The 27,594-nt window shown below is 47.1% G+C and overlaps 1 protein-coding gene across 2 annotated transcripts in view; it reads left to right on the plus strand.

Annotated features, from left to right (window-relative positions):
- Ano6 (anoctamin 6) overlaps positions 1–27,243 on the plus strand; it is a 174,535-nt gene extending 147,292 nt beyond the window's left edge. For both annotated transcript variants that reach the window (XM_051160263.1, XM_051160264.1), the window contains 8 exons: positions 2,394–2,619; positions 3,652–3,821; positions 4,021–4,118; positions 9,497–9,627; positions 16,582–16,787; positions 20,558–20,760; positions 22,317–22,422; positions 26,970–27,243. In XM_051160263.1, the coding sequence (XP_051016220.1) occupies positions 2,394–2,619; positions 3,652–3,821; positions 4,021–4,118; positions 9,497–9,627; positions 16,582–16,787; positions 20,558–20,760; positions 22,317–22,422; positions 26,970–27,176 (1,347 nt within the window). In that variant the 3' untranslated portion in view covers positions 27,177–27,243. The remainder of the gene's footprint in view (positions 1–2,393; positions 2,620–3,651; positions 3,822–4,020; positions 4,119–9,496; positions 9,628–16,581; positions 16,788–20,557; positions 20,761–22,316; positions 22,423–26,969) is intronic.
- The last annotated feature ends 351 nt before the right edge of the window (positions 27,244–27,594 follow it).

Raw genomic sequence — 27,594 nt, forward strand, 5'->3', positions numbered from 1 at the left:
GCTTAATCTAGAACATTTTTTTTTTCTTTACTCTTTCAGCCTGTGCTTTTTCATTCTCACACTGCCTACTATCCAGACTTCTTAACAGGAATTCAACAGTGAGAGTGTTGAGGTCGGCAGCGAGCGTGCTTAAAGAATGCTTTTGTGAAGAAGAATTATAAAAGTAATTGTGGGGTGATTATTAGAAAGATTTAAATGGCCTGTTTGTATTATGCTGAGGATGGAAGACATTGCATTTTTCCAGATTTTCTCAGCCTTAGAAAATTTACACACACACACACACACACACACACACACACACACTCCTTTTCATTTCGCAAGGCTTAACTGTGAAGGAAAGGAGATAATGAGCGAGAATATGGAGAAATACAATGCCTTCTCTATATGCAGATTGCAAAGCAAGTAAGAAAATGTCTTTTTAACACTTTGGTCACCGTAACCAGTGCTTTTCCTAGGCCTAGGCGTCGTATTCTCCCCGCAGGAGTTTGCCCGCTACATGAGAAAAGTGAAGCCTGGGGTTACCCTGTACAAGGTTCTGCAGCCAGTGGCTGAGCTGGGGTGAACATATAAGAGACTGTAGCTCCTCCCTGTGTCTTACCTCGCACACGTTGAAACAGGGTGTGCCTTGCTTGGTGCTGGAGTTCTTGTTCTCTGTAGCTTTCCCTGGCTCTCATCACTGGAGCCAGAGTCCACGGGTCTAAAGTGTATCCAACGAAGAAGACATAGGGAAATGAGTGTAAAGCAGCCACTGTGACAGTGTCTAAATCAGTGGTTTTCACCCTTCCTAATGCTTTTATATGTTCTCATTATTTTTGTTGCTACTTCATGACTGTAATCTTGCTACTGTTACGAATCATAATATAAATATCTGACATGCAGGATATCTAATACGTGACACCTGTGGGTTGAGACCTGCTGGTCTAAATTGTCTATCGAATAAGGAAGACGGAGCAGGGAGAGCAAACCTGTTTACTGAGAAAGTAAAATCCTATCAAGTGCAGGCTGTGCTGCAGGTGCCCCCCACTGATCATGAGAAGCGGGAGTCAAGTGGGCCCTGGTCTGTAGAGCAGAGCTTGTGGGATGCAAGTGTGACTGTTGGCTCAAGAAGAGCGTGAGAAGCTCTTAAAGCAGAGACCTGCTGCCAGGGCAGCTGCTGGCCCCTCAGCTAGTGCTCCAGGCACACCCTGCTGCTATCATGATAAAAGCAAAGCCAGCGTTGCTGACTCTTGGTGACGGGGCTTTCTGAAGGGAGGAATGATTCTCCTTCAAGTACAACTGAAGAATACCCCACCCCCCATCTACCCCTACCCCACCCCTGTTACTCCACCCCCACCGCATGCCATCCCCACTAACTCCACCCCCACCCACCCCTACCCCCGCTAACTCTACCCCCACCCATCCCTGCTAACCCCACCCCCCGCTAACTCCACCCCCACCCCATCTACCCCCGCTAACTTCCCACACCCCATCCACCCCCGCTAACTCCACCCCCACCCCACCCAGCCCTGCTAACTCCCACCCCCACCCCCGCTAACTCCACCCCCACCCCACCCACCCCCGCTAACCTCCACCCCCGCTAACTCCACCCCCACCCCCCGCTAACTCCACCCCACCCCCATCCCCCCCCCCCCCGCTAACTCCACCCTCACCCCATCCACCCCCGCTAACTCCACCCCCCTTACCCCCACCCTCCCCACCCCCACCCCCGCCACTAACGTCCCACCCAAACCATATAGTATTGTACAAGGGACATTTTCATTGCTTCTGTGATCATGAACACTCCTTCCATCTAGAGCGGTGGTTCTCAACCTTCCTAACGCTGTGACATTTAATACAGTTCCTCGTGTGGTGGTGGTGAGCCCCGACCATAAAAAAAAAAAATGCCTTTGTTGCTACTGTTATGAATCATAACGTAAATGTCTGATACACAGCATATTTGACATGCGACCCATGTGAAAGGGTCATTACACCGCCAAAGGGGCCCTGACCCACAGATTGAGGGCAGCTGACCTAGAGTATTACTTCACTTCTGTGCTGTCTGAAGATAATGCTCCTTTTAACATAGGCTTTTCTTACTGGCACCCCTAGTTTTACAGGACAGTTGTGTAGGGCATGCAGCGAGAGGTACTCTGGCCTCTTGCCATCAACAGCGTCCCACTACCATGGGTGCTCCCTCTTTGTCTCCCGTGTTTCTTCCCACTCTGCCAATGCTTTCATGGCACTTAGCCGACATTTCCTGCAACCGGCACCTGCCTCTTCTCTGCCTAAACACGGGGTCCGTGTGGGTGCAGATCTGCGCCCTGCTGAGGCTCTCGCTGCTTAAACACCGGGTCAGTGCTGGTGCAGGTCTGCGCCCCCGCTGAGGCTCACGATGCCATCGCTGCCGGTTTCAGATCCTGCTCATCATCGCTTCCGTGATCGGAATCATCGTCTACCGGCTGTCCGTGTTCATTGTGTTTTCTACAACCCTCCCCAAGAACCCCAATGGCACAGACCCGATCCAGAAGTACCTGACGCCACAGATGGCCACGTCCATCACGGCCTCCATCATCAGCTTCATCATCATCATGATTCTGAACACCATCTACGAGAAGGTGGCCATCATGATCACCAACTTCGGTGAGGCGCCACCCAGCAAACCCCGCTTAGCAGTTTCCATTCCTGCAGGTTAACGTTCTTAGAAAAGCGTTGAGAGAGTGCTGAACGTGTTTTCTCTAGCCCATCTGGGAAGTTAACTGTGTGCATCTCAGTATCTGGAGGAGGGACACAAAAGAGACAATGGTGGTCATGTCTATCCAAGCTCTGTAAACACATTGGTCTGAAGAATATGTCCAGTTACATTAGGTCCAGTGTGCTCTTCCTGAAAGTGAGTGGTCTCTGTTGCAAACAAGCGGAACAGGGTCTCTCGGCTCCAGTGGCAAAAGTGTATGTACTCTTTTGTCACAGAGAGGACAAGCTGCTGCACTGGTGCATGGCATCCCCCCATGCTGCCTGTGTTAATACAGTTCTCATCAGCTCTGCCCGCTGTTACGAGTGCTGCTTCTGCCTGGCGTGTGTCCCAGGCAGCTGCGTCACGGCTAGAGTTGGGGACTTTCCACACCCTGCTTGCACTTGGGTCATTCTCAGAATGATAGTCAGACTGGCTGAGATTGGACGCTCGGAGGACAGCCCTTTGTGCTTCCCAGATGCCTCTAGCCAGCTGCTCCCGCTCCACTGTTTCCAACAGATCTTATAATTCCGGAAGTCAAAGAATAGTCTTTATTAGGCAGTTGAGAGCTGATTTTCTGAGGGGTTGGGCATGTTGCTCAGTGGTCCTGGGTTGATTCCCTGGCATCACAACAGAAATAACTGTGCGGTTTTAGACCAAAACAATTCCTGCTGATATTTAATAATACAGCATTTACAATTTTTTAAGGTGTGTGTGTGCTGCTTTCCATAGAGGATACTGTGTGTATCTGGGAAGAATGCGTAACAATGTGTAAACTCACAATTAACACAGTGGCTATATTGAGGAATGGAAAGCAGATGAAACTGAAACAGTGTGAATTGTCCTCCTTTCGTTGTGTTATCTTGAGGTATCCAAGTCTTTGATTAAGGTCTCAGAGCTGTTCCGGGTTTCAGCGTCTGTCTGTCTCGTTGTTTTAACCGCAGAACTCCCAAGGACCCAGACGGATTATGAGAACAGCCTGACCATGAAGATGTTCTTGTTCCAGTTCGTCAACTACTACTCCTCGTGTTTCTACATTGCGTTCTTTAAGGGCAAATTCGTAGGCTATCCGGGGGACCCGGTGTACTGGCTGGGCAAATACAGAAACGAGGAGGTACGAAAACAGAATGGTGTTACTCTCCTGACAGTTGAAGCTGCTGCTTGCCTTCTCCCGGCTGCCTAATGAGTAGTGACTTCCTTGTGCAGTTCTGAGATATTTTTAGCCCAGGAGAACAAATAGAGATGCTAATGGAATGTTTCTTTGAAAGCTGTACACCTGGAATCTAAATGTTGCTTTCTTTACGACATGCCAGTGCGACCCAGGAGGCTGTCTCCTTGAGCTGACCACACAGCTGACCATCATCATGGGAGGGAAGGCGATCTGGAATAACATCCAAGAAGTATTGCTCCCGTGAGTACCACATACATGGTCCTGGGCGTCAGGATGGGGGACAGACCAGCCTACCGCCGGAAAGAGTTTACCCACCGAGCCATGCATCTTTCTCTAAAGCAGATTAGAATCCATTGAAATGGAAGGTCTCTTGGAAAGAAGTCCAGCCAGGAATTTACATCTGGGGGGCTCAGCAGATGGCTTGGTTGTAATGTGCTTCCTGTGTGAGCATGCAGACTGGAGTTAGGATCCTGAGTACCCATAAAAAGCCAGGCACTGTCATGCACATCTGTAACCCCAGTGCTGAGGAGATAGAAACAAGAGGATCTCTGGAGCTCACTGGCCAGCTACTGAGCAGAGCTGAATTGGGGGGCTCTGGGCTCATTGATAGCACACACACGAACATACACATACATGTGCATAAACACACAGTAGTTATATAAAGACCTTCATCTTCATATTTAACAGAAATCCCACCCTCTGTCATGTATGCCTCTTAGGCTATCACTGATGGCTGATTGAACAGAGGTCTTTGAGAAAGGGCCCTTAGTAGGGCTAATTGCCATAGCAGCCCCACCTTCATGTGTCTAGACGTCATTAGTAGTAATAGTAACATGCATGCTGAATGTGTGCTGGCCTCTGCACTACGTACTGTCTTTGTGTATACATGTTTATGTGTGCCTGGGTGCACTTATATAGCTTAATTTCACAAATCTTCCTTTTGCTAATGAAGATCTATGGCTTAAAGAGGTTAAAGAGTTTACCCAGGATCACACTGGCAGTGGGAGGGTACTGTGGAACCTGCCCGGGATCCCATGACTCCAGACACAGTGTTGTGAAGAACAAATGTCTCCTGGCATCCCTGAGACACCAGAAACAATCGCCACTGGGGTTTTGAATGGTTTCCCTAAGAAGTGAGAACAGTGGCAAGGCACAGTTGCCCCCCAAACTGTTAGCAAGGGCCCTAGTGTGGGCTCTGCCCTCAGGGCGGTACCATCTGCATTTCCTGCAAACAGGACATCTGATGGAATAGTTTTCTGTTGCAATTTAACGAATTATTGCAAGGTTAAGGGTTAAAATAAGGTCCAAGTCTTCAAGTTCTGGAGGTCGGAAGTTTGACATGGGTCTCCCGGAACTAATGTCAAGGTGCTTGCTGGCTAGCCAGGGCTTTTCCAGAGTTCCCAATGAATCTACCTTTGCCCTTTCTGGCCTTGAGGCCACCTAAACCTTTCCTCTAGGGTGCTGTCTGTCATGCCTCTGCCCCATTCTGTGTTATCACCCGCCTCTACATCATCCAATATGGTCTCCTGTCCTGTAGTAGATGCTTTCGTGGGACCTAAGACTCTTAAGATCTTCTGGAGACAGGCACGGGTGGCAGGTAACATTTTGGAAAGGGGGGGGGAGGGGTGTTCCGCCCACGTGCTTACTTGGAAAAAGTCGTTTCTGCCTTCCATGTTTGGCTTTCATGAAACTTTGACCTGCTCCTACGGGGCCTCCTCTGTTGTCCCTTTTCTATTCCATGCCAACAGTGGTGCAGAGTGTCACTTCTCCTTACTGGCCTCTTAAGCCACTCATTCACACCTGAAAGTAAACTTAAAATTTGCATTTGGAAATGTAGATTCTTCCCTTGCAGTCCTTTACACCACTGTGCGGTGGGACAGGCTTGTATAGCACTCAGCTCCTGGTGTAGACTGCAGCTTCCTGCACTCTTCCCCGTGTCCCGCCACCACTGTCTCGCCTGTGCCTTTCCCTGCCCTGCATCTTCGCCTCTGGCACTGCTAGGTTTCTGGTCATTCTTTCTGGAATAGTCCACATTTTTCACCGGGCTTTTTTGTCCCTTTTCATTGTGAACTGTCAAGGCCCTACTCAAAGCAAAGGCAGCACTCCCGTCCCAGGAAAGGATTTTCCAGCTTTAACTGTGAGATAACTTTAATCCTGCTGCACAGAAAACAACCCTTCCTTTCATCAAGTTCATATTTGTGTTTTTCCAGATAAGTAAAAGTGGGTCATGGGCAAACCATGCTGTTTTAATATGAAAATGTATTTAAAAAAATAAAAACTTAACTCATTCTTAGACTACTAAAGCAGCATGTTCTGAGCCAAGTAGATTATTTAACAGTAATTTTTTTTTTATAAGTAACTGGTTGGCAGTGAGCTATTTTCTGCAGCTTAAAAGTTAGTGGGGGGAGAGTGTGTTTCCTAAATTGATTCTGAGCAACTAAAAGGTGACCTTCAGCACCCATGGCCTGTCCACACTGTGGCTTCAAGAAGGCTTATTGCTCACAATCACAGAGATTTCCATTGGGGCTGAAGATACCGATGCCATGTGTTTTTCATTCTTTTTCCCTGGCTCGAAACCCAGAGAAGGCCAAGTCTCAGTCAGAGCAGTGTCCCTGGGGGCCACCGCTGCTCTGCGTGGGCCAGCTCCTTCCCTTCACACAGAATCCCACACGGAGGGGCGCACACTGCCTCTGCTCCTTGGAGCCTCCCTCCTTGGAAAAGCCAGCTCGGCTGCTTCCATATGATGGTGCTGGGCCAGCGGAAACAGAGTTTCTTAGTCTCAGCCAGCCGTTTCAGGTCCATACCCTTCCTTCAACTCCAATTAAAGAGCTAGCTGAGGCTACACCTAGACTGCTCCCAGGAGCAGAGCGGGCACTGGGCATGAGCCCTTGAGTGTTGCATTGGCCTAAAATGCAAACCATCAGCAAATTATATCTATGGTGTTTTGCTGGACCCAGAGAATGTCAGCCCTCTGGTCATCATCCCAGCACTGACATTCAAGGCATTCCAGGGGTTTTCTTTTCTTTTTTTTCTCCCCCCCTGCCCAAGACAGGGTTTCTTTGTGTAGCCTTGGCTGCCCTGGACTCGCTTTGTAGACCAGGCTGGCCTCGAATTCCTAAAGATCCTCCTGCCTCTGCCTCCCCGAGTCCTGGGATTAATGCACCACCACCGCCCTGTTGGGATTTTCTTTCTTATTCATGAAAGATGATGCGAACATTAAAGAAAATAACAAGAACCCTAAAACATTAGTGTCCTTGAGTATCCAGCCAGGGGATGGCTGTGGCATGCCTCTACACTGAGTTCTAGCGTGAAATATTCAGGAAGAGGTGGGTGCTTGTGGGTGGGATCTACCTAGTGGAAATGGCATCGGGCTCTAGTTTAATAAAAGACCAAGAGACAATGAGATGTGAAGCATTATCTTGAGTTTTGTTAATGCTATAGTAAATATGTACAGATATTAATTTGTAATTCTGCTCCTAGTCTTGGCCAGGGAGGGAAAGAGTCTGGTGCATTTTGGTTTTCCCCCAAGTTCTGTGGTAGTCAAGGATGAGATCTGGCGCCAGAATCACAGCCCAGTTTCTTAGTGCTGGTTTTGTTTTAAAAAAAAAAAAAAAAATCAAAAGACTCAGGGCAAAGATGGATTATTCCTATTGTAGATGAGTAATTCAAGAAAAGGAAGTGAGAGGCTTGGAGTCTATAGTGCAGAGAGGTGTCCACTGTGATCTACAGTGTGTGGGAAGGGGAGATATCTGCTGAGTTAGGCAAACACCAGGGCAGAGGATGGATTGGAAACCCCAGGAGAAAAATACTGCCTTTGTCTGGAGTATGGGCTGTGCTCAGAAAAGGCTGGGGGACAGGGTGTGGGGGGGCAAGGCAAAGCAAAAAAAAAAAAAACAAAAAACAAAAGAACAAGCCCAGATTTATCAATGTCATGAAGGCTTGTGAGGTGTGGCCCTTGGGAACCACCTGGTTTAAGGGCTCCTGGAATGGCAGAAGCACTGCAGATTTGGGGTGGGAGAGTATGCTCAGATCTTTGGGTTGACATACAGAAGGCTTTGTAGTCCATAATTGATACCTTGAAGCAGGAACCTATCAGTCTACATGGCGTGGTGTCTCCAAGCCAAGATTCCAATATCATAGCTCCACGTTCAGCGGCCTCTGCCCATTAGCCTGTGTTGGTCAGCAGGAAGTCCCGTGAGTGTGAGGAAATGTGCTGGCCCCATTTGCTTGTGTTGAATCCCATTGGTCCTAACATTGACCCTGGCCAGTGTACATCCCATCAGCATACTTGAACTTCACCAAAGTAGCTAGAAAGGAGGCAGGTGTGGGTTCAGTGTCAGGAGCATCTGAGTCTGAGTTCCTCCCCTTGGCTGGCCTCCTACTGAGGAAGTGGAGAGAGATGGGGAAGCCAAGGCCATATTCTGAGCAAGGCCTTACCCCAGTGGTCAGGGGAGGCTGGCGGGAGGAAGGCCACCACGATGAGTCCACTCTTGTCAGCCTCACGCCTTAAACACTTGGTGCACTTGAGGAACAAGTGAGGACCTGTACCATTTTCTTGTAGCATCTGTCTTTACAGTCCAAAGATGGGTCCTCGTCAGAATTTCAGGGGCATGGCTAATTCTGTTGCTATCTCGGGTCTGTTTTGTTTTCAAGGCAGATTGGCATGAGAAGGGTGGGAAACATTTATCAGGGACACGAGAGGCATGACGTGCGAAGAAGAGAAAACAGGCCGCCGGATGGGAGCAGAACGCAGTCAGCGGTGGGCGGGGCTGGCTCTGCTCGCTGGTCTGGAGGGCGTGGATCTCTTCTGTTGTCCTGAAGTTGTTTATTATGTAAACAGTGTTCTGCCTGCACGTGCACCTGCAGGCATCAGATCACATTACAGATGGTTGTGAGCCACCATGTGGTTGCTGGGAATTGAACTCAGGACCTTTGGAAGAGCAGACGGCACTCTTAACCACTGAGCTATCTCTCCAGCCCCTAGTCTGTCATTTTTGTCCTTAGCGTTCTGCAGCAGATCCTCTCTCCCCTCAGCTAGGAACACCCAAATCCTCCCGCTGCTCTCGTAGAGCCCACCCATAGACTCATAGATCGCCTTCCTTCCTACTCTCTGGGACCATAAGAGCTTCTTCTGTGCTGCGCCGTCCAAGGCAGCTCTGATCCCACCTCACACCGTCTGTAGTCACTAGAGGCCCCCCACACACACAGTCTAGAGGTTCTTGCCCTGGTCCTCAGCCTTCCGCTTCCTTCGGAGCCTCACGTTTAATCTCTCAAAGCGACCACGCCTAGTTCCCCCTGCACACCGTTACAAACAGTGCTTGCTGTTGACAGCAGCCAACACTAGCTCCCGTCACTGTCTTCCTCTCTCTTGTCTTCACTGATAATTTTCATACTGAAACAAAATATTTTGAATGATTAGAGGGAAAAATGGAAAAGCTGAAGATGTTTAACATGCAAAAGAGAAACAGAGTTCTTTGGAGGCATACACACACACACACACACACACACACACACACACACACACATATATATGCCGTTTTGAGATAGCAATAAATACTTCATGGTGTGGGTCGATCTGACAATGTTCGTTCTAATTTATAGTTTGATCTTTCTGGCAGATGGGTCATGAATCTAATTGGACGATATCAAAGAGTCTCTGGATCAGAAAGGATTACCCCACGATGGGAACAGGATTACCATCTGCAGCCCATGGGCAAGCTGGGATTGTTTTATGAGTACCTTGAAATGAGTAAGTTTTCAGTAAAATACGTTGGGATGTGTGTTGGAGTTGAAATTCATCTGTTGTTGAGCCACAGAATCATTCAGTACATTGATAAGAAGAGCAGCACGGTTTCCCTCTACTAGGATAGAGTCATACAGTAGAGACTATGACGGCTGCGCGTGGCTTTGTTAATAAGCACGTTGTTCAGAGCTAAGGATGTGTTTGCCATGCGGTGAAATGGAAGTTTCACTTCACTATGAGTTCTCAGACGCTCTGGCCGTGGCGTCTGCGAGTGGACCCTATCGCTGCCATTGCATGGGATTCATTCAGCTTGGGCGTGAGTCTATACGCAGGTACTGCTATTGGCCTGACAGGATCACTGAGCAAGCCAAGCGTGTGAGAACACCCTTTCACACCTCACTCATGCCTGAGATAAGCCCTCTTGGTTCTTCTGGGCAGGGTTTGCTTGTGTGTGTGTGTGTGTGTGTGTGTGTGTGTGTGTGCGCGCGCGCGCGCGCATGTGCGCACGGTGCCTTGGGTGGCGCCGTGAGTGAGGAGGCACTCTGCTGGCCTGGAGTTAGTTAGCATTGGCATGGGCCCTGCACTACCTTCTTGGATGTCCTGTCTTGGATTACTTGCCAGGGGTCTCTTTCTTCTTTGGCTGAACATGGTTTTGAGCTCTGTTGCCTTTAAATAGATACATCTCAGAACAGATTTCCTTTGGAAACACTAGCCTTTCTATTGTGAATGGCATGCTTAGACCTAAAAAGATGGCTAACTGTTCACATATTTTGTAATCGCTCCCCTTTCACCTAACCTTTACAACGAGTCACAATTTTTTTAAGGTTGTGAGAACAGAAAAGCAGGCATAAAGTCTGACAGGCCTTGTGTTTATTCATAGGGGTTTGTGTCTTCGCCAGGGCAGTGTTTACTGTACATAGCAAGTGGGTTATTAAGTCGCATTTAATGTATAAAATACTTTTTTTTTAAATATGCATAATACACAGAAAAATCTGCTTTTCTGGGTGAGTAAACAGTCTACTTTGTGTCTGTTATCCACCTGGGGTCAGATTTGAAATGTGGTTTTACTTTTTATCAAGATTGGGTTTTATCAAGGGCGCAGCAGCAGTATGGACTGGATTGCAACACGATTGCACTACCAGAGCCATTATCAGCATTAATAATTAATAATAGCATCCTGGCATAAAGTGTTATTTACTTGAGCCTCTTCACAGGGGAAAAAAAAGACTTGAGAGGAAGTAATTTTCCCCCAATTAATTAGTTAAATGAATGATATCACAGGGAAGTTACATAGCCATGCTTTGTGGGAGAAAATCAGACTTTTAGAGTTTCATAGGCCTATTAAATAGTTACGAACTAATTTGGTCTCATCCTACCCTACGATATATTCATGATATTTGTCATAACAGCTGCTACAGACAGACTTTGAGATCTCTTGCACTGCTGAATATCCATTCCAACAGTTCCCAATGAGTTAGAAAGCTTCCTGAATTTTTGGTCATAGGCAGTCTGTTACTATGTATTCAACACAATGAAGTCTGTGCTTAGCACTAAGCTGTAAAAGATACAATCTTTGGTGCCCTTTGAATTCTTATCTTATTTTTAAATAAATAAATAAATAAAGTCTTCGGAGTGCAGTCCTCTGAGGTGACCCTCACAGTGTTCTCCCACATTCACCAGCAACGCCACTGTATACCTTTCTGTACAACTTCAAGAAAAACCTTCCTGCCGGTGGCCCCACCCCTTCCTGCCAGTGGCTAGCGCCATCCACCAACCACAGCTCTTTTCCTTTCTTTCCTGCCTTACTGGCTCTTGATGGACCTCCACAGAGCCACTCAGCTTCTCACTCCGCTTTGCTGCTCTTGTAGGGTCATGCAGCCTTGACTCCCATAATCCTGTGCGTGCATGAATACCTCTTCCCCTACTAGACTCAGCCTAAAGGAGGCATCTACCAAGCCCTTGGAGCCAATGCTCAGAAACCTAGTGCTCACAGGTGTTTCCTTTGGTGTAAGTATGCAACTGCTAGTCCATCTTAACGTTTGTGTTGCCACGCCTACTCTTGGTACCCAATGAGACTGTATGCCCTATGATTTTTGTTCTTATTATTACTGCTGCTATGAAATTTGTTGTTGTTGTTGTTGTTTTTTTTAATTTAATAAACTTCTCCATGAGTTAAGATGGAGCAATCCTGAGGTATTTGCCAAAGTTGCCTGGCAAAATGTTAGGCCCAAACTCTGAGAACTTAAGATGCAGACCGGCAGCTACTACTAAGATCTGGAAGCTGAAGACACTGTTTCATCCCTTGGTTCTACCTGTCAGAGGCACAGGTGTCCCCGTCCATGGGACATCTCAAACCAGGGTTCGCCTGAAAGAGGGAGTGCGAACTGGAAGAGACAGAGACACGTGGGGTACGGAGCGAAGACAGATTCCGATCAAGGCCCGCTTTGTTAAAAGTGGGTATGGTTTATATAGCAAGGACACCACAGGCTCTATTACAGCCTCACTTCCCCCTAGCCCCCAGGCAAGAATACAATCCTCTGAGTAGTTCCCTGTAAGAGCTTTCTTATTTCTTTCAAAGGTAAACAATCCAAAGATAGCCTAAACACGGGATCTCCTTCAGTAAAGGTCACAGCATGCAGCCTAAGCACAGGATTTCCAGCATGGCTGATTTTCTAGTATGGCTCCCCACACACAAGTCTCTTGAGAATGTGGTGACATCCTCCTGGTTGGCAGGTGCCATAGTGAAGGGCACCAAAGTGATGCAGTAAGCCCACCTGTGTCTCTTCTGAACTGACTTTTCCTTATTTTCCTAATTAATATGACCCATCTCCAATCGAATTCTCCAAAGTCACAAGGATAATGGCTATTTTCATTTGTTTCCTGCTGCTGTGTTAAAATAACCCCAAGAAAAGCATTTTAAAGGAGGAAAGGTTCATTTTAGTTCACAGTTCACGGTGTCACAGTCCCCACCACAATGGGAAAGTCCAGGCAGCAGGAACCTGGAGCAATTGGTCACCTCATATCCATAGAAGCAGAGAAAGATGCATGTGTGTGGTTGTTTCCCTTGCTTTCAGCACTGTATACAACCCAGGGGCCCTGCCCACAAAAATCAAGATACTCCCAGACAGGCATACCCAGAGGCCCATCTCCCAGGAGATTCCTGTCAAGGTGCCACCACCAAGCATCACAGTGTAGGCATAAGGTTATTGTGCAATTCAAATCTACACCCCGCCCCCCCAATGTCTGGTTGTAATCCTTGTTCTGAGAATCTCCTATCTCAATGTATAAACACTGCTCTCCAATTGATCCCAATAAAGCAGTTTACAGCCAGTCGCTGAGCAGGGAAGAGAATAGGGCTGGACTTCCTGCCAGCCAAGGGAGGAGGAGTTAGAGGAGGAAGAGGAGGAGCCACTGACAGAGGTCCAGTGACATCAGGAGAGGAGCTGGAGCAAGAAAGCCACAAACTCCACGTATCCCTTGGATGTACACTGGGAGGAAGCCAGATTAGTTTAGAGGATTAAGAATAGAGTTAATATTGCTCCGGATTGTGTTGTGAAGCTTGTTAAAAAATAATAATAAAATTGAGTCTCCATTTTTTTTGTGTGATAGCCACGTTAAGAGAGAAACTGATAAACACAGTTTTATAAAAAAATAAGTGTAACATCACAATGATCTCTATAATTTTTTTCCTGCATGTATTCTGCAGTGAGTATCTCATTTCTTTAGCATTGTCTTGGCTCGATGCTTTTCTCCCTGTGACATGCCCACCAGATGTGCCGACCCTCCAGAATTCGGACCTGCTTTTCTCCTTTGCCTCCACTGTATCCCTGTCTTTCACCTGCACCAGCACCTTCTACTCCTTAAAGCAATGGCTTTCTAGTGCGGCAGATGGGTAATTCCTGTCTCTTCACTCAGTACCCAGTGTTGGATGTACTACCGTGCCAACGTGCCAAGAACTGTATTATTTGCCAGAGATACCAACCTGAGATCTGGTGCATGCTTTCATGGAGCTTACACACAGTAGCCTGTGCAAGAAAAGCCAGATAAGGCGTGGTCAAGCAGGTGGTGTTCGGATGCCATTCGGACACGTGATTGGTAGTATCAAAAGTATGCCGAGGAAAACGGACATTACGGACTAGTGGAGTACTGGACACGTTTTAAAATGCAAAGCCGCTCACTGATTGCTTCAGCATTAGGTAGACAAAGCATAGCTGAGGCAGAGACTCAGTGGTGGGGCTGAGGATCAGTGGTGGGACTATGTGGCCAACTACAGACATATGCGATGACCTCCGTGTGTATAGCTAGGGCTTAGGATTCACTTGAAAGAATGGGGGGGTGGTGTATAGGAATATTGGTAAGCAAGAGAATTGTGTGGTATTTTTGTTGAAGGTCAGATTATTCTGGAAGCAGAGTGGAAGCTGTTTTGGATGGGGGTCCGTATTTGGTGGGAGAACTATAATTGGGAGTTTACAGCAGCTAACCCTGATGAGTGATGAGTGCCTGAACAAAGGTCGTGAGCGGGCATGGGGATAGAAATGGGGGGCAGGTTTGATGAGCACTGAAGAGGGGACCCAGATGGCAGATGAGGAATAGAATTTCCAAGGTGTGTTCCAGGAGATGGAATACGTATCAGGGTGCACACAGGAAGGGAGCTGGTATGGCGAGAGCTCTGGTGTCTGTAGGACCTCAGGACTGCTGGGAAAGGCGGGTGCACAGGTCAGGCGCTGGGGAAGCTGTAGGTGAGGCGGTGTGGATGGATCAGGAGTGCCTTGCAGTTGTGAGAGACTACCAGAGTGCTAAGCTGGTGGAAAACTCGAACAGGGTTATTTCTGCAGAGAAGGCTTTTAAGAGTAACAGCATTGCTCAGTAGGGATTGGACCATGGCAGAAAGGCGCATAAGACAGGAGGAGAAGTCAGAGCTGAAACCTTGCGATTGCTAGACAGAGCCCTGATAGACAGAGCCCTGATAGACAGAGCCCTGTGGGCAATGGTGTTTTAGAGGGCTCTTATTTAATGTATAACCGGGCTTTTTAAGTTAAGTAAAAACAAGTCAAGAAAAACCATCCCGTGGAGAGGGAGATGCTGGGCTCTGTCAAGAACTATCTGTCTAAATAAGCTAAGAGTGCCCTGGGTTTTAGAATGTGCAGCCACTTTATGGGGTTACAGTAGCAGCTTCCATGCAGTGGTGAGGGCTTGTGCGGTGTAGAGCTTAGAGTGTGGGGTGAGTGAAGTGTGGTTGCTGCCGTGAAGTGCTAGAGGACAGTAGTGGGGGCTCTTGACAATGAGTGTGTGTTTTTTTCACCTCACTAAAATCATCTGTTGTTCTTCGTTTCAAAGGGGCCTTAGAATGTTCTTCTCACTTTACTTTTTTTAATGTTAAAAAAAAAAAAAATTCTTACTCCTTTTTGGGGTAAAAGTGATGATGGCCCCATCCCAGCTCTCCTGGTAACTTAACCAGCTGTTTAATATGAGACAAACCCCCCCATGCCCCCGGCCCCCACCCCCGTTAGCATTCAGCAAAGTCCCATGAATATCTGTGCTTCTTCTGTAAACCTGTTTAGTGAGTACCATGTCTGCATGTACTAGAACCCCAGACCTTTATTTTCAGTGACACACTGAACAAGTCAGTCTCTTTTTATTCTTTTCCAGACATTGTCAGTGCAAATGTGTGTTATTTTATGTTTATTTGTCGATGTCTCTTGAAACTTAGTGTCTAGGATAGCTGTAAGGAATTGCCAACTAGATCTTTGTTTCCCTAAATTTGAGTCTACCTGATTAAAAGCATACATATGCCTTGTCACTGATTGATTCGTTTTCCTACAATAATCATCAGTCTTAACATTTACCATCAATTTACTCTAACAAAGTATTGCTTTAGTTATTATAAATGGTGTCTTTTCTCCTTTGGACTGTGTTATTTCTGGTTTCTCTCAAACAGTCGAGATCTGCCCATGCTATGTCATCACTAACACAGGGACCTTAGGCTGTCCTTCCAGTAGGGTGGACACTGGCTGGCTGGTTGACCACTGTCAGCTCTGACCCACTCTGCAGTGTCTTACTTGCCAGGCCCCAAGGCTGTCGTGGATGGAAGTTAGAGAGGTGCAGATGGAGGTGTGGCTCCCACTGCTGGCACAGCGGGCTCCTTGCCAGTCTGACTTCCCTGAGGCTGACCATGCCTGCCTGGCCCGTGTGATGTCTCCTCCAGTCTTAGGGTCACTCCCACCTGTGAGGGGCCCTCCATGGTTCTGCTAATAAGGTGGGAAGAGGCTCAGAGAGGTTTCCTGGATAGATCCCTGGTCTTATCTCATTCTTCTCCCTCTCCACAGTTTTACCCTTTCTCCATTTATACCACAGTCACATATCTTCCAGATAAAGAGAGAAGATCATGGTCACCACTGGAATCTTGACCTTGTGACCACACAGACTGACCATGGGTTAGGACTGCTGCATGCGTGTCTGCAACAGATGAAAATGAAATCTCCGAGGGCTTTACTGCACTCTCAATAGTCTCATCGGAACATCATCTTCATAGCCACACATTTCTGCTTCCTTTTGCTTAGTAGATAATTTTACTTGGTTCTCTTTTCAATGCCAAGCCCTGAATCCGCTTCTAATATTAGCTTCACATGAAGAAGTAAACAATATGCTTAGGGTGCCTCAAGCGTATTACCAGGAAATAACTGCTTGATTTAAAAAAAGGGTTTTCAATGGTGTTTCTTTTGAGTGAGTGTATGTGAGGGAATTAACGCTGTACTTAGCCACCTTTCTTTTAGATCCCATATTCATGTTTCGTTTAGTTCGCCTTGCTGTGAGCACTGTGTTGTGATTTGACCGTGATGTGTCTCCCCGCTGGGGTGGGTTGTTTGTTTACCTTCCTCTTTCTTTTGGAACAGTAGAAGAAACTATGTTGTCCTCCCATCTGTCCCCCCTCTCCATGATGTGTGTCCGTTCCGTTGACAGTTATTCAGTTTGGGTTCGTCACCTTATTTGTGGCCTCTTTCCCACTGGCTCCCCTGCTGGCCCTGGTGAACAATATATTGGAAATAAGAGTGGACGCCTGGAAGCTGACAACTCAGTTTAGACGCATGGTGCCAGAAAAAGCTCGGGATATCGGCGCGTGGCAGCCCATCATGCAAGGAATAGCCATCCTGGCGGTGGTGACCAACGTGAGTACTCCTGGGACTCACAGGGTAGGCCTCCCGATATTCTCTGTATGGGTTATGGGTGTTTTGCCTGCATTATATGTGGACCACGTGGGTGCTTGGTGCCCAGTGGGGCCAGAAGAGGCAAAAGAACCCCCTGGAACGCAAGTTTCAGATGGCTATGAACTGCCGTGTTGGTACTGGGGACAGAACCTGCGTCTTCTGCAAGAACAGCAAGTGTTCCTCACCACTGAGCTCTCTCTCTAGCTTCCGGTATGGCTTTTAGTTGCTATGCAACTGCTTTTTTCCAATACACTATTGACTCACCACACCAGGACATCTTCCAGAGGTGTCGTTATTGCTCTTTTGCTGAAGGCTTTATCCAAAGATAACTACGTACATACGCTTATGTATGTAACAGAAAAAGCATCATCACCAAAGAGTGCTTTAAAACGTAGGCAGACATGGGTTCATTGACAGTCGGAGTGCCCTAAAAACATCCCACTATAGATCAGTATATATTCTAAAATGGCATCTTAAAATATTAACTGTAATGAGGGAGGAATTGTCCACCCTAACTGGGTGTTAGTTACCCTCTTGTCTCCAGGGAAGCAAGCTCTTAGTGGAGGTGGGGCAGTCCCCAGGTTGTGGCAGCCTTGTGGCTGCATGTGTCCCAGCTGTGAGAGAACACAAGTGGGTTATATAGCCTGTTATATCACCTCTACACGTTGCTTATTTGGGCACTGGCCAAGAGGCAGCTCTTAGGTAGAAAGGTTCAATGCCATCCCATCAGAAGATCTCTTGCCTACAAATGTTCTCAGAGCCAAGGTTATTTCTGCCCATATTTCACTACCCATCTCACCAGGCCCAGCTTCCCAAAAAGAAAAAATGATTTTTTTTTTTTTTCATTTTTAGTTTCTTAAAGCCACAATTTGCTGAGTCCCCATGAGCTCCTGCAGAAGCGGAAGTGGCCGTCTCCGTCTCAGGCACTGGAGGAGGGAAGTGGGCTGTGGAGTCAGATAGATCTCAGTTCCACTTCCCGGCACCACAGCTCGAGCTGTGTGATCTTGGCGCTGTGCACTGCAGAGCCCCACTTTGTATTTGCTAGATGAATGATTCTGTACTGGGCATAGTTAGGGAAGTCAGTGAGTCACAGCAGACACACACGGAGCCCTGTCCTCTTTCATATTGCTGCTGCCACGTTTGGCTTCGTTCCCTCACATCATTAACGATGACCCCCTGAGGACTCTTGAAAGGCACCTCAGAACCAGTCACCTCCCCCCCCTCCCCCCCCCCCCCCCCCCCCCCCCCACCCCCCCCCCCCCCCCCCGCCCCTTGACTGGTTACAATAAAACAAGTTAGCTGTCACCCTACTCCCCACCCCCCGGCAGGTTTTTGAATTGCAGGCTGCCTCTAGCTTTGAAGAACTGATAGATTAAATCAGTTTCCCTCTCACCCAAATAGCCCCTACTTTCAACGCCCCCTGTGTTATCAAAATGAAGACTGATGTTTAGAGCCATGACCACAAGGCCTACAGTCATGAAAGCACGAATCTGTCACATCCAGTATGCTACAGTACGTTAGGCAGGGCAGGGACACAGATCTGTGTGCTTCGGGAAGACATGCCAGGAAGGTTGGAAACTGAAAGGGTTTTTGTTTGACCTTCAAAAACAAAAAATTGATCTGGTTCAAACCTCTGATTCCTCAAGCATTCTGGAGTGATTATGTTAGACACCTTCTCCCTTTATCTGTACCATGGCTCTATCCCATGGGCACAGATGGAAGATTCGCTAGGTTTCCAAAGTACTCTATGCGTGCATGTGTGCATGCGTGCCTGTGTGTGTGTGTGTGTGTGTGAGAGAGAGAGAGAGAGAGAGAATATGAAACACACATACCCACTGGCTAATTAACTGGGTGTTGTTGTTGTTGTTGTTATTATATTTATTATTATTATTATTATCATCATTATTATTATTATTATATACCCTAGCAAAACCCCTTACTAGATCTGTGTCATTGATTAAACTATGGGCAACTCTTTGGTCCATACCTTTAGCGTTCATTACACTTATAAAATGAATTGTACATATGCATACAGGTAACCATGAAACGTATCTGTTACCCCACATATAATACTCTCCCCTGAAGCACCCCACATGGTGTCCACAACCTGATGTGCACAAGAGAGAGAAGAGAGGCCACCAGGGTAGGCGACATCAAGCAGGAGTGTGCTGTGACGTCCCTTGAGTTAAACACTGATGGGGCCATAAATAAACACAGCTGACATTGTGGCACTGTGATAGAGCTCCTGCTATTGAAGAGCGAGTTTAATTTGTTTTAATATAAATGGAACCTGCATGCTGAACAGCATAGGAAATGAGGCAAGCTCCAGTGATGTGCGTCCTTGCAACGCATCTCACAGCAGCTGAATTCACCCCTGTCAGAAAAACAAAGATCTTCCTTGCTGGAATTTTTATTCCTCCCTGAAGTAGATTTTGGGTGATTCTGTAAAAAGATAGCATTGAGCTAAATGACACCAGGAAACTTTCATCTATTGAAATCCGACGAGAGACCAAAACTCCCTGTCTTACCTCACTGCTAGCAGTCAGACACAGATGCACACACGTGTGCACACATGCACACACACAGATTCTCCAGATCACAGAAGGCAAGGGAGCTGGTTCTGGGGGTGCAGGGAGCCCCGTAATTGTTTTCTTGCTTTTCCTGAATCTCATTGGTTGGTTTGTAGCCTCACTGCAACTAAACAGTATGTCCAGGTGAATATGACTAAAAGTCAGTCTGAGCCAAAAAAAACTATGTCTATTCTGTGTTTCAGTTGATGACTGGCCTAAAGAGCGTACAATTTCCCCTTTGTCCTTCCCGCGAACCAGTTTCATATTCCAGAGAGTTAAGCCCCAAATTAAAGATCTGTGGGGAAGGGTTCGTGTAGTTCTAAGTGGGCTCCGGTCCCAGTACATGGCTGCCTGGCATAGACACAGGCTTACAATTGTCTCATCTATTCTGTGCAGGAACATAGTCAGCTGTGTTATATGATAATTTATGATTTCCGAACTTTATCCCGTTAATCTTTTGGAAATTTGGATGCTCAGATACTAGGCGTTATAAAGCTAGCATTGTTTCCTGGCTAAGTCAGTAGAATAAGCCTAACATAGTTTTATCAGGCCGTGGATTGTCTAAACAAGTCTAGGATAGCATGGAGGCAGGGAAGGTGAGCTTAGTGGCCGTTATATAACTCTGGATCAAGAGGAGTGTGTTTTGATCAGCTTTCATTCTTCTTTGCGAGGAAGCAAGTGATTTTTATTTTTATTTTTTTTTTTAAAAATCAGTTTTGTATAAATTCTTTATTCCACAAATGAGTTATCTTATCTTAATAATATTGACCTTAGTACTGTCTTACAAGAGCGTTCTAACTCTAAACCATGACAGGTTGTGTGTGTCCGTGTCCTATCCAGTAGCGCTCTGTGGTTAAGTGGATGTTGTAACTCCGAGCAGCACTGATTTGCACACAGGCTGTGCAAGCTAGTCCTGCCCTACAGTACAGTTATTCTCAACAAACGGTGTTCCGTGTGCTTCACGCGCTCAGCAAGCAGCCATCAGGCCTTCCACTCAGGCCTTTCAACCTTCCCTGAGAATGGAGGATTTCCCAAAGTGCCCTCTGCATTAAATATGTATCGCTCACACTGAGAAACATAGCACGGTAAAAGCAGCGGCGCTGCCACACGGAGAGCCATGGCTGCCACGCTAACGTTTTTTTTCTCATTTTCCGGTCGTAGGCCATGATCATCGCCTTCACGTCCGACATGATCCCCCGCCTGGTGTACTACTGGTCCTTCTCCATCCCTCCCTATGGGGAGCACACTCACTACACTATGGACGGCTACATCAACAACACTCTCTCCGTCTTCAACATCACCGACTTCAAAAACACGGACAAAGAAAACCCATACATTGGGCTGGGTAACTACACCTTGTGCAGGCAAGTTCTGGATTTTCCTGTTTAGAAACGTACTTCACCTTGTAAAAGCCTTTTTGGGTGTGTGTGATAAGACTCTAACTGGTATTATTTAAGTCTGTGTTAAGAGACAATTTTCACGTGGCTTTTTTTTTTTTTTTAATAATACTCTAAAAAAAATTTTAAGGCTGGTAAAAGACCAAGGGTAAAACTTCTCAGCCACCTTAGACAGGCGTTCAAATGGGCACTTCATAACTGATGAAGTCAAGCTGTGATCCTAAGAAATGGAAATAGCTGAGAGTTTTACCAATTCAAATCATTCGGCTCTTATGAGAGTGGAGAGTGTGGCTGAATTGGTAGTTCCTGCCTAGCATGTACAAACCCTAAGACCAGGAGTGATGGTGCGTGCCCATCAGTGGAGCCAGCCTGGGATACATAGCAAGTTCAAGGCCAGCCTGGGATACATAGCAAAACTCTCTTTTTTCTATTTTATTTTACTGAAATAAAGAGGCACACGGGCTGTCACTCAGCAGCAGAGAGCACTGGCATCCCTCAGGCATGGCACTGGTTGGGTTCCCTCCCCTCCCCAGCAGTGCTAGGAAAGAGAAAATGCCTCCTTTGAAATTCAAGGAGAACCTAAGGCTAACGATGACACACTGGCAGCAAAGACATAAAGCCAGATGCAGTGAGGTCTCTGATGTGCTTTGCATCAGCAGTTGAGAAGGTCGGCAACTACAGAGAGTGCACACGAGCTCACTTACCGGTCGGTAGTTTGTTGAACACGTAGGCTGTGGAGATCTGTTTTCTCTAGTACAGATTCTTAAGCCCAAATTCACTTCAAAGCCTTTCCGCCTCAGCTTTTCAGTAACACAACCAAAGAGGTCAGACAAGGCTAAGGCAACTATTCCAAGCGGTCTGCTTGTTCTGACAGTACATAATGCTGATCCCAGTAACTGCACTCCTGTGGGTCTAATAGTTTATAGCCGAGAAGTTAGAAGTGGGCTGAGGAAGCCGACAGGAGTGAGCTGGCTGGCTTACCTAGGCAGGACTGGGTAGTATGGGCCAGTCGGCCATAATGGACCTAATCCCCAAGGTCACTAAATCACTTTCTGTCATCTCAGAAAGCACAGATAAAGCCTTGGAGAAAATGCGAAAATGTTGTTGTTTTATAAAGATGCACCCTGTTTTACACAGCTGGAATCCACCATTTTCTGGCCACATGCGCAGTAAGTTACCATAGGATAGTTTTCTTCTAGTATTTGATACCAAATTGAACTTCAGATGAAACGTTTGTGATGTGAACTTTAAAAAAAATTGCAAGCCAGGCGTGGTGGTGCACGCCTTTAGTCCCAGCACTCGGGAGGCAGAGGCAGGTAGATCACTGTGAGTTCGAGGCCAGCCTGGCCTACAAAGTGAGTCTAGGACAGCCAGGGCTACACAGAGAAACCCTGTCTCAAAAAGCTAAAAAAAAAAAAAAAAAAAAAAAATGCATCCAAGATGACTCTGGTTTCAAATCAGGCCCTTGTTGACAATACTAATCAAAAAGGCTTGTCTTCTAATCTGCCTGGTTGTGTCTCCAGGTACCGTGACTTCCGGAACCCGCCTGGGCACCCACAAGAATACAAACACAACATCTACTATTGGCACGTGATTGCTGCCAAGCTGGCTTTTATCATTGTCATGGAGGTAAGAGAACTGTGATCCGAGATGGCCTGTGGCCGTGCATATTCGTGGGTCACCTATGAGGTCCTTTAAGTATCTCCAGCTCTATAAAAATGTATACTCCTGCCTCCTTACTTGCTAACGACTGCTTTAGGACGTGGCCTAACCAGGTTTGGCCTGAGACTAGAATGTCCATAACACTCCCAATGAAATAGCTGTGCCTGTGTCGAGGGAGAGTCACTTCCGCCATTACCATATTCACTGGGTGCCTTTTGTACCTTGGGGCACTGTGCACAACATGGTGGATTGTGGAAGGCCTCTGCCCGTGCAGCTATGATGCTCACAAGCTCCTCATAGTGCTTTGCTTTCTCTCTCCCCCTCTCTCTCTCCCTCTCTCTCTCTCTCTCTCTCTCTCTCTCTCTCTCTCTCTCTCTCTCACTAACACTGAGAAAAAGCAACACAGCCGTACACTGTCTGTCGACCTAGTCAGTGTCTTGCTCAGAGCAGATAACTCATAGCAAATTATGGAGCCTCCAAATTTGTTGTGCAAAGAAAGAAAATCAACCCATGCTTGTTTGAGCTGCTACATAGGTACGTTTTCTGCCAAATGTAAACACCAATCCAGCAGACTCTGAGGCTTTGCAGTCTGATTTAAAAATAACAAAAACAAAAGCAAAGAAGAGGAACACTGTAATGGACGGAAGCTGTCGGCCACGGAGCAGAACGTACGACATACGTCATAAAGGAAGACGCAGCTCATCCGAGAGAGGAGGCAGGCGGCTGAGGAAGAAAACCAAGAATGAAAGAGGATTCTCCGCAGCAACAGTGGGGGCTGGAAACAAAACATCAGATGAGGAACCCTTCCCTAACTCCTGAGAGGCTAGCAGAGCCTAGATCAGTGGTTCTCAACCTAGGAACTGAGACACCGCAAAATTTATACTTGTGGAGTGGCGACAAAAATACATTTATGGTTGGGGGGTTCCTAAGGCCATGGGAGATAATGTGTTTTCTGGTGGTCATGGCCCACAGGTTGAGAACCATTGGCCTAGATTCTACACTCAAGACCAGCCTAGGCACAGAGAGGAAAACTGTCCAATACAATGTCGTGTTTCTTCCAGACCTGTAGAGGCACAGGTGCCTGACCCCTGTGGGTCCAAAGACAGCTGGAGCTCCACCATGAGACACTGTCTCTAGAAACAACAACCAACAACAACAACAGAAGGAAAGGCCATTCTGACTGGCTCCTAGATACAGAGGTCTTCACAGAATGTGTAAAATGAAGACGCAGGATATTTTTAAATGACAGCATCACGTGAACCATATTGACTTTAACCCAGAAATGAAACCCACCTGTGGCCGTTACCGAGCTCCTCTGTGGCACCTGCACCCATCACACCTGCTGCCACAGCCTGTGGCCCTCACCAGCTCCACTCCACTGTTCTTCGTCAAGTGACATCAGGGTCCCCAAAGGGAGTGTTTGCCTCCCGATCCCTCCCTCCTCTCCCTCCTCTACACTGTCCTAAGACACTTATCCGCTCTGGCTATAGTGACTGTAGTGTCTGGCCTGTGCTGAATTCCTTGAGCAGCCTTTCCGCCCATGTGACCTAGCTGTCAGCACCAACCCTGCCCACCTCTCGCTTTCCCATGAAGCATCTTCACTTAGCTTTGGGGAAACACTTGTTTTAAGCACAAAGAGAGGTCTAGGAAAGTTAGGATGATACAGGGGTCAATGCAGCAAAAGGAAATAAAAACTATAGACAACAGATGCCAGAGAGCGAATCGCTGAAGGAAGATCCGCGTGCTCTGCGGGGGAAGTGGATGTCCGCCAATGGCAGAGGCGTTTATCAGTCCACCTTCGGCTGCAGACAGGTCATCGGTACCCAAAATAAAAAGGAAACTGCAGAGGAAAAGTGCACTCTAGACCAACCGGGCCTCACTGACACCCACCCAACACTGCTCCCAGGGTAACACACACATTCCTCTCAACAGCGCAGCACCCCCCAGGGCCTGCCACCCTGGAAGCTGTGAAACAAGTCTCAGCACATGCTTGAAAATTAAAATCATATCAAGAGGCTTTTCTGAGTACAGTGCAATTAAGTGAGAAATTAATCAGAGAAATTTGGGGAAGCACGCGTGTGCACAGAAATTAAACGACATATTCTCAATCAACTAACAAATCAGTAAATATATTAAGAAGGGCTTTTTTTTTCCCCCCCTCCTCCTCTTTAAACTTTTAAGCAGATGATACTGGAAACAAATGTGCCAAAACCTATGGAATATAATGAAGGTGGTATTGAGGCAAGTTTAAATCAATGGCTACATCAGATCAGCAGGAACATCTCAGATAGCTCCTGTCCTCATGCCTCAAGGATGAGGAGAACAAGCTGCTCAGCCGAGCCCAGCACTTTCTGATTGGTTGTCTCCAGGCGGCTGCCTTAGTTCCAGAGTGTCCTCATACCCGCTAGAGGCTACCCTAGACCCGCCCTCTGCTCCAAACACAGTCAGCTTTGCACAATAACATCTTTGTCTAGCCACCTGCTCAGGACGGAGTTCCTGGAGCCCTCCCGCTTCTGCTTCTGCCTCCACTTCCTCTTCTCTCATCCCAACACCCAAGCCTGATTGATGGCTTTGCCCTAAACAGTAGACCACTGACCACTTCTTACAGTCTTACCCACCTTAACCTCATGTAGGCCAGCTTTGTATTGCTGTAACAATACTGGTTTACTCTGGCTGATAGTTTCCATGGTAACCTGCTTGCTGCCTTAGGGCCTAAACTGAGATAACACCCCCAAATCAGGAGAACGCTATGGAGAGGAAGCTTCTCCCCTCGCCGCAGCCAACAGGTAGAAAATAAGAAAGGCCCAATATCCCCTTCTAAGCTGCTTCCGCTAACCCCCTTCAATTGCATCACAAGCTGGGAGCTCACCTTCAGCATAGGGCTTTAGAGAAACCAAGGTTTGCCAGGCCAGAGCCACCATCATTCTTGCCTGGCTGGGCCCTGGTTTCTACCTGGAGACTACTGTGTTCTGACCTTAGAGTAAAAGCCAGAGCCCCCGCGTGCCCAGCCATGCCTGTGGCTGTCACTGCCCCTTCTCCTTCCAGCCTCACTATTCCAGACCACGTTCTGGAAGCTTCCCCTGCCCAGACTCTGCGCTTCTGATACCAGCATGACTCGTTCCCTTAAACCTCTTGCTGAGTAATATATGTGCAAACTACCACTGTGATGTGTTCAGTGTCCTGCTGCACTCAGTGACGTTACACTCGTTCCTGGTCCTCCCACCGCTCTAAGTACTGTTGGACCCTAGGCACAATCCATTCTTTAAGTATTTTTATGGCCATTCTTCTTTAACTCTTTTGTACATGAAACAGAGGGACTTCAGGATGATTAACAAAAGAAAAATTTAACTCCATTAACAGTCACAGAAATGCAGAGTAAGACCAAAGGTTAGAAAATTGGCCCCCCCCCCCAAAAAAAAAAAAAGTGGTGACAAGACGGGAGCATAGCTGAAGCTGCCTGGCCCTACTGCTGTGGTGCAAGCTAAGCGGGTGCAGTTGCTCCTGAAAGTTCTTTATCTTGGAACCCTAGGTAATGATTTGACCATGTGCCTCAGCAGTGCCCCCTATAGCTTCCTGCTCTTCAGACACAGAGGATGTGGATGTTTTGCTACACATTGACCACAGCACTGCTAAACTGAACCTGGGTACCAGGCCAATGCCTAGGCTGCAGGACAAATCCCTAGTAGGGAACAAATGTCACAGGGCACCCGGGAGCATTACACAACTGCGGAAGTAAATGAACCGGCTATGGCAGTGGCAGGGAAGAATTTTAGGAAAAGGGCATTTCCCCAAAATCTATGTCGAGGGGCTCGAGAGATCGCCCAGCAGTTAAGCATACTTGCTGTCCTTGCAGAGGGCCCTGGGACGGTTCCCAGCACCCACATGGCAGCTCACAACCATCTATAACTCCAGTTCCAGGGGTTCTGTTGCCTCTTTCTAGACTGCACAGGATGTACACACATGGTACACATATATACATACAGGGAACACACACATAAAAGATAAATAAGTCCTGTTTTTGAAAGACTATGGAATACTGTTTTTATAAAGCTCAAATCAAGTAAGAGCAGACATGTTATTGGTGAATGCATACATATTTTGGTATTTTCCTTTATAGTAACATATATATACACTTATACATACATTTATAGGATTAGGAAAATGCACACACAAAATACAACAGCACTGCCAGTGGTCTGACTTTTTAAACTAATGGAGGGTTTGGGGACATGCATTTTCTTTTATTTTTTACTATGTAGCCCAGACTGACATCAGTCTTGGTCTCCCATGTACTGGAGTAGTGGTACATATATGGATGAGATTACACACACCAGGATACACTCCATGGTGACGTAACACAGTAAAGCCGAACACTGACAGGCCGTGCCTATATCCTGCTGCTTTGAGACTAAGTGGCTACAGTGTCTGCCCTGTCCAGACACTCCGCCATGCTGACAAGGGACTCTGTGAGGAGCTCTGTACCCCTCTAACAGTGTCTTCCCTCTTTTCCGCAGCACATCATCTACTCGGTGAAGTTTTTCATTTCGTATGCAATTCCAGACGTGTCAAAAATCACGAAAAGCAAGATCAAGAGGGAGAAATACCTCACGCAAAAGCTGCTTCATGAGAGCCACCTCAAAGACCTGACCAAGAACATGGGGCTCATAGCCGAGAGGATGGGAGGAGTGGTTGACAGCAGCCTGCGACCAAAACTCGAATGAGGGACAGCTCTGTGTCCTGAGAAGCACTTTAAAAGTAATCAGCTGTCAGGCTTGCCGTGAGTCACTAAAGGGCATGTTGACGTCTAGTCTCGTCTTAGGCAAACTGAGTCTTCACTGTGCCTATTTCCACCTGTATTGTTTTTTCCAGTTCCAGCTAGCAGTGCAGGAACCAGAAACCGGAAAACTTAGATCAAGAAGGGCATAAAACTACCTACCTGGAGCACCTGAATGTGCGCCCTTTTTTTTTTCTTTTTGATAAATTGGAATTTTTCGTAACAGATTTTCCAGTCTCAAGAGCAGCACTCCTTTCCTGTGCTTAATTTTGCATTTTGCCAAATCTATCCCAAATGTATTTCGTCCTGACAGTACCATCGCCAAAGACCAGGCATACCTCAGCCTTAATCGCTTTTGTGTTATC

This window comes from Acomys russatus, chromosome 17 (genome assembly GCF_903995435.1).
Source record: "Acomys russatus chromosome 17, mAcoRus1.1, whole genome shotgun sequence".
Lineage (NCBI taxonomy): Eukaryota > Metazoa > Chordata > Mammalia > Rodentia > Muridae > Acomys > Acomys russatus.